The sequence below is a fragment of the Elephas maximus genome, chromosome 13 (genome assembly GCF_024166365.1).
Source record: "Elephas maximus indicus isolate mEleMax1 chromosome 13, mEleMax1 primary haplotype, whole genome shotgun sequence".
Lineage (NCBI taxonomy): Eukaryota > Metazoa > Chordata > Mammalia > Proboscidea > Elephantidae > Elephas > Elephas maximus.
This window is the reverse complement of record NC_064831.1, coordinates 73,591,197-73,604,416: the sequence shown is the minus strand read 5'-3', so window position 1 is coordinate 73,604,416 and position 13,220 is coordinate 73,591,197. Positions and strand designations below refer to the sequence as shown.

At 40.5% G+C, this 13,220-nt stretch overlaps 1 protein-coding gene across 1 annotated transcript in view; it reads right to left on the bottom strand.

Moving 5' to 3' along the window:
* Positions 1–5,292: 5,292 nt before the first annotated feature.
* The window catches only part of BTBD1 (BTB domain containing 1), a 48,912-nt gene continuing 40,984 nt past the window's right edge, over positions 5,293–13,220 (bottom strand). The window contains exons 6-8 of the mRNA XM_049905726.1: positions 12,898–12,985; positions 7,607–7,753; positions 5,293–7,122 (exon numbers count right to left, since the gene is read on the bottom strand). Coding sequence (XP_049761683.1) covers positions 6,964–7,122; positions 7,607–7,753; positions 12,898–12,985 — 394 coding nt within the window. The 3' untranslated portion in view covers positions 5,293–6,963. The remainder of the gene's footprint in view (positions 7,123–7,606; positions 7,754–12,897; positions 12,986–13,220) is intronic.

Below are 13,220 nucleotides of genomic sequence, written 5' to 3'. Positions count from 1 at the left end.
AGCCGGAAGAGGCCTCTGCGCCTGCGCACGCTGCGGGCGGGAGTGGCTGCACCGCTCTGCGCATCTGCTCCGCCCTAGAGCGACACCTTCCGGCCGGCGGAGCGAGTCTTGTCGTCCCTCCAGAGCCTGTGCACAGAAGGCCCCTCTTCTACTGGACAGTGGCCAAGGAAAAGAGGGAGAGATGGGGACCCGAAGCCTGATCATGTCGTGAACCCCTCCTCGGCTAGTGGGGAACTAGTATTATCTCCGGTCTTCAATTTCCTCATCAGGAGGAAAAAAAAAAAAGTATTGTCACGTCACCTGTGCTATTCTACAGGATGGGAGTGAACGGCACGGAGGAGTGCGCCGGGCCAGGTGTCTTCTCGCTGCTGCAGTCAACCAACAGGTGCAGGCAGAGTCCCACGCGACTGCTTCCTATGGCCTACAGGTGGATGTAGTCTCGTGTTGGCTTAGCCCTTGAGTACATTTCATGTATTGATGAACCTACCTGCCTTGTGCCAGGCACTGAGGATCCCACAGTGTAAAAGGAGTGGAAATATACTGTGCCCTGTGATGTGGCGAAAAATGATGCTGGAGAAGTCAGTAGATGCAAGATCATGGAGTCATTGAAGGGTTTGGAACAGGGTCAATTTGTGGTTTAGAAAGATCACTGTCTAGTGTGGCCAACAGAAGGAAAGCCGGAGGTAGGGAGATCTGCCACTTAATAGGAGATGGTGGCTAGAACCAGAGCAGTGGCAGTGGGGATGGAGAAAGGGTCATTCCAAGGACATTCCGGAACTGGGATGGCTGGGGATGTAGGAATGAGAGCAAAGAGTCAAGGACGATGCCAGGTTGGGGCCCAAGGAAGGGTTTTGGGAGTCTGAGGTGATAACGGACGTAATGAGTTTGAGATACAGTGGGACATCCAAGTAGAAATACTGAGAAAGTAAGTCATTATATGTAACTAAAGCCTGAGAGCTTTGGGCTGGTAGTATAGATTTTGGAGTCTTCTGGAAATAGATGGTAATTGAAGCCATGGAAGTGGCTCAGAGAATATAGAGCAAGAGACCTCAGGATTAAGGGAAGGTAAAGGAAGAGGAGCCGCTAAAGGTAGCCAGAGGTAGGAGTCGGATGTAACGGCAGCCAAGGGAGGGTGCTTCAAGAGGAGGGAGTAGTGATCAGTGAATGAAAGCCACAGAGAAGACATGTAAGACAAGGATTGAGAAATGCTGATGGGATTGAGACATGCGTAGTGTTGACCCAGGCAGGAGTAGTTTCAGTGGAGTGGCGGGAACAGCAACCAAACTTGTGAAGTGGGAAGGTAAAGAGGGGAAGAAAAAAATGGAGGTATCGAATATACAGGATAATTCAATGAATTCACTATGAAAGAGTAACTGGTACTGGAGAGGGGCATGACATTAAAGGACTTAAAAAAAAAAAAGTGAACCATATTTGAATGTTGATAGAAATGAGCCAGAAGAGAGGTTACAGCAGAGGGAGGTTCCTGAGGTGGTGGGATATTGTGCACAAGGGGAGAGAATGACCTATCTACAGCAAGTCTTAGCCACACACCTCTTTATAAGAGGAGGGAAAGTTTAGGTACACACATAGGCGATTATAGGTTTGGTAGTAGAAGCTGGAGTTTCTTTCATTAGCTAAGGGTGGGGAGGTGTTAAAGGCTTGAGGAGAAGTGGAACAGATTTGTATAGCCACTCTGAAGAATGGCAAAGAGCTGCCTATTGAACCACTCTCACCTGGCAGCCCTGATGGTCTAGTTGAGGTTGGTGACCATGAAATTACCATGACTCCCATCTGTATAGTTACATGATTTTAAAAACTTGGGCTCACCAGACAGGATGTTGAAGAAGATGAGACAGACAGCTGGAGGGATCTAGGGAGTATAAGGGGTTACTGACAAAGTGGTCAAAGTGATTAAAGATCAAAGATGGATTCTAACAGGGTAGGGAAAGAAGTGAAGAGAGTTGAAAGAACAGAGAAGTCAAAGGGCTGGCTGTCTTGAGGTCCAATGACAGATATAATTGAAGTATGAGAGCTGAAAGAAGCATCGAATGTTGTGGTCAGAGAGTAGGATGTTTTAATTTACTATTTCAGAGATAGAGGAATTGTAGATGACAGGAACATGGTGTGGATATGAGAAGGAATGGCTGACATGGAATGGTGAAGGTGACTGGGGAGATAAGGTAGGAAATGGCAAGCTAGGTTTGAATGGGTCATCCTCATGGACACTAAGGTCACTCAGCCTGAAGGCTTGGGTAGAGGAAGACAGTGAACCAGGTGTTAAACCGAAGTTATTATTTGTTTGAAATCAGTTAAGAATTTAATCACAAAAGCTAAATCAACATTATATAGCAGCCATTTGCACAGTTTTGGGTGAAGTCACGGCAGCCTCAATTAGAACTCTGACAGTCGTGTTGGAAATATAAAATAGGGGCACTTGCGAAGGTGAATTATTAATGGTATCTGGCAGTTGACTAGATGGGTAAGGGGAGAGGTGCCCCACAAAGAACCATTCAGCCTCTCCCAGAGCTGAGTCAGGAGTGGAGCATGGGAGTACTTCATTACGCACCCCAGGAGGGACGGAGCACCTGATTTATTTCTCCTGCTGAGGTCTGTCTCTGGAATGGAAAGAGAGAGGCAGAGTGGGAAGAGCTATTGTCCAATGGGGTGGGAAGGAGCAGGGGCTATGATCCAAACAGCAGAGAGCCTATTATAAATGTTTGTGCTAGCCCCCATTTCATCTTCTCTCAGTTTTTAGTTAAGTTCTATTAAAACCTCTCTCTTGTCTTAGCTTCACCAGTATAAAGAAAAAGGGATTTTTAAAATGTGCAAAGTAAGCAAGAGTAAATGAGCTGTGCACCTCAGGGCTGCAGATGTTAGCGGCTGGGATCGCTGTGGCACGGTCCCCTCTTTAGAAGGATGCAGTTTGTCTAATTCAGGGACAATGCCCAGGCTTTGAATCTGGTGACTATAACAGTAAAGAAAGAAAACAGTGGCTTGAAGGAGAAGGGAATAGAAAGGGAGGTGGAACAATACATTTTAGATATACTGCGTATGAAGCAGGGAGCAGGGCTTCCAACTGGTTTGAACCCCTGCTGAGAATTTGCATTTCTCATAAATTCTAGGATGATGCTAATGATGCTGGCTAGGGATCAATTCTGAGAACCACTTCTCAAAATTCATTATACATAAGAATCACCTGGGGATCTTGTTAAACTGTAGATTGGTTCAGTGTATCTGAAGTGGAAAGGCAAATTCTCTGCAGGGGTTCCAATGCAATGAATCCTTCAAAGCCTGGAAGACCTACCTGGCTCTCTCTAATGTCCTACCAGCTTGTCTATTCCCAGGTAAGTTTTTTCTGAAAAACTGTAAGTACTACTTAACATGGAGCTAAAAGAAAGAGCACTTTGATAATGCAATCAATCTCACTTTGCTGGGTAGATACTGGAATAATCACATATTCTTAAAATAGAAAATATTTCTATTCTACAGTAAATTCAGATTAGACAAAAGTATCTTTTTGCATCTTATTGTGAAGTTTGAGAATGGTGACATAAATGTTGCTTTTGGGCCCAGAAAAACAGTATTTTTCCAACTCTGTAGCTTCGGAGATAGACCTGGATTTAACTCCACCTCTTTACCACCTTACCACCATTTCTTTACCTCATACTGAAGTTGTGAGAAACAAATGAGAATGTAAGTACTTAGTGCAGAGCCTGGTGCATAGTAATCACTCGGGTAGCTATTGTCAATAACAACTGTGAGATGGTTGTCACACAATAATACAGTGAATAAAAGTGAATAATCTCTACCTACTGAGATTAGAATGGGGGAAAAAGCCTGAGACCACAAAAAACTGGTCAAGAAGTCAATCACAGAAGCAGGAATATTGTGAGAGACCACTATTATAAAAATTCAAAGAAAGGTTTAAACAGAAAAAAAAAAAAACTTTCATGGCCACTAAGGAGGGAAGGGTTAGGGATGGGAATTCATTAACTAGACAGTAGACAAATGTTAATTTTGGTGAAGGGAAAGACAGCACATGATATAGGTGAAGTCAGCACAACTTGACCAAGGCCAAGTCACAGAAGCTTCCTAGACATATCCAAACACCTTGACAGACTGAGTTAATGGGGCTGAGGGTCAGGGACCATGGTCTTGGGAGACATTTAGGTCAACTGGCATACCACAGTTCATGAAGAAAATGTTCTACATCCTGCTTTGGTGAGTAGTGTCTGGGGTCTTAAGAGCTTGCGAGCAGCCATGTAAGTTACATCTATCTGTCCCAGCGTGTTTGGAGTAAAGGAGAATGACGAATAGCAAAGACACAAGGAAAACAGTCCAAAGGACTAATGGACCACATGAACCACAGTCTCTACCAGCCTGAGCCCAGAACTAGATAACAGCCAGCTACCACCACTGACTGCTCTGACAGGGATCACAAGAGAGGGTCCGGGACAAAGCGGGCAAAAAATGTAGAACAAAATTTGAAATTCACAAAAAAAAGACCGGGCTTCCCGTTCTGACAGAGACTGGAGGAACCCCTGAGACTACGGCCCCTAGACACCCTGCTAACTCAGAACTTAAGCTCCTCCCAAAGCCCATCTTTCAGCCAAAGGTTAGACAGGCCTATAAAACAAATGTAGCCCTGGTGGCGCAGTGGTTAAGAACTTGGCTAACCAAAAGGTTGACAGTTCAAATCCACCAGCCGCTCCTTGGAAACCCTACGGGGCAATTCTATTCTGTCCTATAGGGTCACTATGAGTCAGAATCAACTTGATAGCAACCAATTTGTTTGGTTAAAAAACAAACAATAACAAATGTGATGAACGAACTTGCTTCTCAGTTCAATCAACTACAGGAGACCAAATGGGCAACACCTGCCCAAAATCAAAGAGGAGAAGGCAGGAAGGGACAGGAAAACTGGATGAATGGACATGGGGAACCCGGGGTTTAAAGGGGTAGAGTGCTGACATATTGGGGGAATTGCGGCCAATGTCGCAAAACAATTTGTATATACATTTTGAATGAGAAACTAATTTGGGCTGTAAACCTTCACTTAAGCACAATAAAAAAAAAAACTGGTCAAGAAATGGACGGCAGCAGTAGTTGTTATTTCGGTAGTTTTTGTGACTTGCTGTGACTTGCTTTAAGGCAGCAGCAATAAGACATTCTTAATTTATGTTGTATTATTTCCATAAATTAAAAATAAAAGTTAAACCTCAATTAACTAAAACCACTGTTCCAAAGTGGTGCCTTACATTCAACTTTTAGAAGGGACAAATGACAAAAAAAGGATAACAGATGTTTATTTTTTTCAAAAAAATCCAGGGGATGTCCCACTGTCTGTAAACAGTTCCATTTTTTGTTCACCTTCTATGACTATATTCAGTTACAATCATTGTTGTTCATTACAACATCCTTGAGGCATCTGAAATACCCCAAACATCAAAAAACATAAACTTATCTCCAATAAACCATAGTTAAGGCAGAAGAATTTTCCATAATGGTTACTGCAGAGTGTTTGTGGTGAGTTAATTAATCAGAACCACACATTCCACAGATATTCCAGTTAACTGAGGTTTATGTCCAGAAGGTCACTGGTACCAGAGAGAGAAAATTTTCCCTTTTCTTCAGCAACTTCAAGAGATCTTTGCCACCAACACACCTCGCTCCTTCTTGAAAATATATAATTTAACACTATTTTGGATGAAAACATTTTAAATCCTAATTACTATTATTTAAGAAAAAAATTCTTTTTAAATTGGTACTTAAGAGAATTTTGATTTTTAACTATCTTCCACAACTATCTGATATACCTTCAACTTAATTACACTTAAGTTTTTTTAAAAGATACTCACTTTCAAGGGAAAAAAAAAATGAATGTTATTTCATTTATATAAAATAATTTGCTTTATAAAAAAAATATATAAATGTTAGTCTGCCAGTTACTTCCTATCCCTTCCTGCCCCGGCTGCACCAGTGATGTTAATGATGTCTTAGGTATTAAACATATTTTTCTTCTTAGATAAATCGTGTAGGTGACAGAAAGCATACTTTTCAGCGGGAGTGCTTCTGTTGGATATCTTTAAAATTTCACAAAGTAACTGTCAGAAATATGTTGGTATTTTATTCCACTTCTTTCTGTGTAGATTACCACCACAACGCTGAACTGGTGGTGTCTGTTTACCCAATCATCATCATCTCAGTCTTGGGGAGTTTCAGCAGCATCCCCCCCAGAGACAGACAGGGACAGTGGTGCAGTTTAACGATGAGGAATCCAGTCTTAGTCTATACTTTTAGAGCCTTTGTTTATATCACATTATGGTGAATTTACAAACTCCACTTATAGTTTAAAACATATAACACATTACTCACTATTACAAAATATCCTTTTCTGTAAATGCACTGAAATTTGCCTTAGGTATTTATTATTCCTATGTTTAGTACCTTTCCAAATGCTAACAACTAGGTATTTCTCCACAGTTTCTTGATATTTCAAAACCCCAAATATAAAGTCAAATTTCTTAATTTTCCAAAATTAGCTATTTGTGTTAATAGGAACTCTACAGGAATACCAACCCATCTCATTTCATCTAACCTTCAAAGCAGTTAAAACAAAAAACAAACCAGCTATATATAACAAGAATCTTTCAATTACAAAACTATTGAAAGACCATGAATCAGCTGATCTATGAAATTATACAACAGAAAGGTGAAACAGCGGCTGCTTTTTTTTTTTAAACAAACTTAGCTCTCTTTTCCCCTAAGGTTATAAGAAAATGGAAAATCTGCCTTTAAATCATGCAGAGTAAATCAACATTTTTCTATCTCCTCTAAGAAACGAAAGTGTTTTTTATCTTACAAATATTCGTAACACTCAAACTATTTTTTGTGGCCAGTTATTTATGCCTTTAAGACTAGACTATGTGGTACCATTTAGCCAAGATGTATTATAGTGCTAAATTATGTATAAAATATTATTTCTGGTATTTGTCCATCTTCTATTGATGTGCCATTATTATTGCCAGGAGAACTAAAAAAGAAAAAAACAGTCTTGCTAGCAGTAGGTGTTTCATGCACTACTTTCTTCAATCCTTTTGTGCCATAGTGGGAATCTGGACCCTAAGTGAGAACAAAAGATTCATTAGTAATTTTCATTTAATAAGCAATGTGGTGTTTTAATTACATTAATCTATTTCATTATAGCTCCCGTATAAAATTTTATGCTAAGGTGACTTGATACACCAAAACTCAATGACTCGGTCATTCCATGAAGAATGAAGATTTTGCTAAAAAGCTAAGCTAATTAATGATTACAAAGACTGAAAGTAAAACTTAGCTATTGGAGAACAGTGAAAAGGTTTTAATAATTATTTTATCTTCTGTAAAACATTCAATCTCTACTTAAACAAAAGGCTGCTTCTTCATAAAATTATTTCTTTCAAAACAGAGGTGGGCTAAGAGGCACCTCTCAAAGTAGCAGAATATTTTCCTTTCCAGCTTCCTTTTCTTCCCTCCCTAAAAGACTACTGTCGGTGACTTCTGTAAGAGGACACAATGGGCCCCGTGTGAGTTCCCCATCTGGAACATTCTAAATGACGCTTACTTTGAGTGTTGCACATGCTGTGTAGCACACGTTGGGCAGGATCTCTATAGGTTCTTTGAACATGACCCTGAATGTGTTAGAGGTCCCATCGCAACTAAATCCGGTGTCATTTTGTCCCAAGGTTTGTTTTTTTTCGTATTCAATGATCTGTAATTTTTAAAGAGGAAATGCATACAAGTTAAACCAACTGAAACAAGGTTTGATAGAAAAGAATACGGAGCTAAATCTCTGTGTTGCGGTTTTCCTCTCCTTATCTCTAACCAGCAAGGATGGCTTTAAGCATGCTGTCGGGGAATGGCTGTTTTCCATTCATCACAGTAATGATGGGGAGGACGCCAGGTAACTGGGGCTTGGCTGTAGGAGGAAGAGGAGCATCCATAAAAGACACAGCTTGGACCCTGACAGGGAATGCAACAAAGAATCCCTGATGGAGCAGGAGAACAGTGGGATGCAGATCTCAAATTCTTGTAAAAAGACCAGGCTTAATGGTCTGACTGAGACTAGAGGGACTCTGGAGGTCATGGTCACCAGACCCTCTGTTAGCCCAAGACTGGAACCATTTCCGAAGCCAACACTTCAGACAGGGATTGGACTGGACTGTAAGACAGATAATGATGCTGGTGAGGAGTGAGCTTCTCGGCTCAAGTAGACACAGGAGACTATGTGGGCAGCTCCTGTCTGGAGGTGAGATGACAAGGCGGGGGGGACAGGAGCTGGTTGAATGGACACATACAGAGAGGAGAGGAGGAATGTGCTGTCTCATTAGGGGGAGAGCAGCTAGGAGTACATAACAAGGTGTGTATAACTTTTTATATGGGAGACTGACTTGATTTGTAAACTCTCACTTAAAAGCACAATTAAAAAAAAAGGCAGCTTGGGAACTGGATTTTTAGAATGTGTGGCTTTTAGCTACCTGAGGGAAATGAGCCTTTACTCCTTGCTAGCTTTTGTCTTGTTGCTAGGAGACCCCCTTAGCATGTCCTATGTTTAAATGTTATTTACTGAAATTGAAATGACCTTAAATGCAGTCTTCAGTTATGTGAAGGTTCAAAATGTGAAGATTTTGTCTTTTCAATTTAGTTCCATGATCCAGGCCAGGCATGGTGCAGGGAGGCCCCAGTCACTGGAGAAGACATGTAATCAATGTTGGTTTGGTGCCGCAGAGCACATACAGTAGGGGGTGTGCACAAGACTGGGGACCTCCACAGAGGAAGAACTGATCTTGTCTGCAGGGGGAGGTTTTAAAAGCTAAAGTAAGTGTTTAGGAGGTTACAAGAGGAAGGTCTTCCAGGCTGAGGGAAGGACTCGTGCCTGCGTTTCTGCATACTAATAGTAGTAACAGTAAAAGACGCAAAACCAATCTGTGTGTTAGAAGTCATGACAGTGTCACCTCTGCAGGGACAGTGACTAGAAAAGAGCATGAGGGGGTCTGGGCTGCTGGTCAGGTCCCCCTGTTCCTTCTTCTGGCTGCTGGTTACACAAGTGTGTTCAGTTTGTGAAAATTAAGCTCTATGTACTACTTACAAATATGTGCAATTTTATGATGTATATCTTAGTTCAACAAAAAGTTAAAATTAAAAAAGAATGGCATGATGGTGGCCTGGGATAAAGTTAAGACACAGAATTTGGTTGTGACACTGTGACGTGGAGCAAATCACTTCAGTTCTCCCAGCCTCAGTTTTATTAACTTTTAATTTGGGAAAAATCCTTGTTTGCTTTCCTCCTGAAGGTTGTTGTGAGGATCAAATGAAAAAACTGCAACAACGACCGAACAGACCACGTTCCAAACACTTTACATGTGTCATCTCAGCCAGTCTTCAAACACTGTGAGGAGGTGCAACCATGTCACAGTAGACAAGGACACTGAGGCTTAGAGAGTCCCAGAAGTTGCCCGTGGTCACAGCTTCTAGGTAGTAGGGATCAAAATCAAGCACAGGTCAATCTGAATTTAAAGATCATTCACTTAGAAATTTCATTTTATCTCCAATAAAACATAGATGAAAGTTCCTTAAAAATGCCAACTCATTAAACAACTCTAACGTGGCATCGTTATTATTAAAGGGGCCCTGGTGGCCCAGTGGGTAAGTGCTCAGCTGCTAACAGAAAGGTTGGCAATTCCAACTTACCCATCGCTCTGTGGGAGAAAAGACTCGGTGATCTGCTTCAGTAAAGATTACAGCTTGGAAACCCTCTGTGGCAGCTCTACTCTATCACACAGCGTCGTTGTGAGGTGGAATTGACTCAATGGCAATGGGTTTGGTTTTTTTTTTTTAAAATCATTAACCAGCTTTACAGACTTGCTGTCCCTCAGTATTGCTATTCCATGGGGATATTAGAGAAGCTGAGACAGAATAAGCTCCTTACATAATACAGCCTGTTACAATCATCTTTTGTCTTAGCTCATTTTAGGAGCAGTTTCTCCAGTGATCTCACATTAACAGACCACGGATAAATGGCCACCTGCCCTGACAGAGTAGTTGGAAGAGCCAGCAATTCTCTTATCCTGGTGCAGCCACCAGCCTGCAGCCCTGCTCAAAACTAAACAGCCCAGGCAGCTATTGGTAGTCAATGTGGGTTGACTACTGCTGTCAGAATCTTCCATGCCAGCAACATGCCGTCTCTGCTATGTTATACAGTGCTTTGGAGCTAATACTCTTGAGTTGATCCAAAGCTGTGTTTTCAGAAGTCCATGGCTCTCCTTTGGGTATAGGGTGAAGAAGCTCTCTGCCAGCATATGAAAAGACTAATTTTCACAGCAAAATATCATCTCTATCATGCTCACACCCAGTACTTAAACAGTACAGATTTTTCCTTCTATACTCCGTATCTCTGGATTAAGGCTCCAGGGTGTACATTATGAAAAAGCCCTCAAGGTACTTCTAACATATACTCTTGTTTAAAACATGATGATTTAGAGGAATTGAAAAAAGCATTTTCAGGTTAACACTATTCTCACTTCCTACACCTACCTGTGTCTCTAACAGTTCAGTTGGAACTGCTTTTTCTCAGCAGCCACTATCAGAATAACTTATTTCTCATTCTAACAGTCTCTAGAATGTTCCTGATAGTTTTCAAGATTGAAGGGCATTCTAAGTTATAACAATCCTTAAATGCTCACATAAAACACAAGTATCACCACAGGTACTGGCAGAAAGGAAGGAGGTGAGTGAAGAAAACCTGGGTGTACATAGATGCACAGTAATATAACAAATACTGAGAAGTACATATCAGAAAGGTTTCCTACTCTCTGGCAACTCAAAGTACAACAGAATAAATTTAAGAGTACAGTATAATCAAATAAAACACATAAACAGAGTAAATTATAGGTTGTAATGGAAGGACTGAATCAGAGACCATACCTGCTAGCTGGTGTATATCTGATACTGTGGGAAGTTTCCTGAAGGAACTGGGCCTTTACTGAAGAGTTAAAGCACAGGTTGGAACCTGGTGACCATCGGGACTCAGCTTTAGACTCACTTTGTTTAGACCTCACAGAGCTGGTGTTTCTGAAGATTCTGAATTACTGGTCAACACTTAAAAATGGGAAATGGGGAGATTTCATGCAAAAATCCAGATTTCTGGCTTCTTATGAAAAATAAGAAGCTCTGACATCCATGGGCCCATACTGCCACACTGCAACTAATGACAGGAGCTTAGTCAAATAAATGCCCCTTTAAGTGTTCCACTTCCCACACTCAGCTCCTGCTGCTATCGTCTCCCACACTAGGACCACTTTCCCCGTTTAAAATCACCTGCCCAGTCCCTGGTAGGCATTGGAATTTGCCATCTGTCACAAAGGAATAGATGGTTATTAGTGTATCTGCAGCATGCCTGAGACTAGCCATTGGAGGAAGAAAATGAAAAGAACTTCTGTCTCTATTTTGCTTATAATATTTATATTTCATCACTTTAATATACCTATTAACCCTGATGCCTTCCCTCAGTTTGTACCCAAGGGAGCCTGGTGTCTCATGTAGACATGAAGTATACCGACGAAAGCAGGGTTCCCACAATTCAAAGTGGCTGAGAGTAAGGCTCTTGGTCCCTCCCAGGCCTGCTGATTATATAGTCTGCTTAAGTAGGTTCATGGACTCAACTGGATAGGATCTTCACAATACTTAATAAAGTATATAAAGTGCAGTGGACAGTGATCCCAAAAATCTTTCATACCACTCAGAAGTTTGCTGGGGTTTTTCTGAACTTAAAAACACGGGAACAAAATTTTCTAACCTATTTAAAAACCTTTCAAATAAACAATTTCAGTGGGCTTTGAACTTATTTGTTAAAAATATTAAAAACATAACACTTTCTAATTAGTTTGTAAGAGCAACAAACTAACATGAACAGTGATATAAATTCATCAGCTGAATATGCTGTATGGGGTTAAAAAATGAGCGTGATGATCTCATTAGCATAGCCAGTAATGCAACTCCTCAAGGAGTCTTTGTGATGTAGTACAGGGTCTTCACCGAGCCAGGTCTCTGAACAGTTGTATCACAAAGTATAAAACCACTATTTAGAAAACTAGTGATATATTTCAATCACAAGGTTCATGGAGATTTTTACTATTAAAAATAATATTTTAGAGAATGAAGTTTTTTTCTGTTGGTAAGTAAAAATTTGAAACATTGTCCACTTCCTTTTCCCATTTCTATTTTTGGGGTATGTTTTAATTTGTGCATAATATATAAGCATAGTACTGCATATATACAATTTAAAAATAAAAATGCAATGTAGATGTGCTTTCAAAACTAATTCCATTAATTTAGGTATGCAATCAAGAAGTATGGAGAACACTGGTTTACTGACAGGGAAGGAAAGAGGTATTTACTTTCTTCCAGGCTAGGTAATAGTGCCATATCCAAAACAACTAAGGTGGAACAGATCTAAAGAATGAGGTATGGTCAGACCAATGCAAGTCAGCAGGGCGTCTGTAGTTGTCACAAGAATCATATAGCTTCTAGGACCCTAGAGCTCAAAGGACTAGGAGAAAAAAAAGCAGGTGGTTATTTTAAGACAGTGTACAGCAGGAAGTACCAAGAAGGGGTTTCCTGGACAAAAGAGAGCTCCTTGTAAGCTAATGTGTCTGTCAAGAACCATTTTCTGAAACCTCTGATGGTGAGATAACTATCAGGCTGGAACTGCTCATGTAACACAGAACTCTCTAGGCTTAAAATACTACAACTGGGCTTTCTGGTTCCTTAGACAATTATATTCAAATATGGATTTTGTTGTAAAATTACATGTTTATTATATTTCAAGATGATATATAATGAAGAAAAAAAGTGTACCTGTATATTCACTTGATAATCCGTGGGGCCATGAATAGATCCATATAAGCCAAATCCGACTATAGAAATTCTTCTATTAACTGTGAACCTGAGAAAGAAGCCAAATATAAAATAAGTAATTCGGTAAGCACTCATATTCTGAAGAATTAAATTTTTCAGTGTTACCTAGAACATCTAAGTTTGCTTATTAAAAGGAAAACTCACAAATTAAGGTATCTTTGGAAATGTAAGTCTGTTTGCTTATAAAAACTTCCTTTTAAAGGTAGAGAAACTTAACTGGAATTTAATTAGAATTATTCTGTACTCTACAGTTTTGAGAGTCA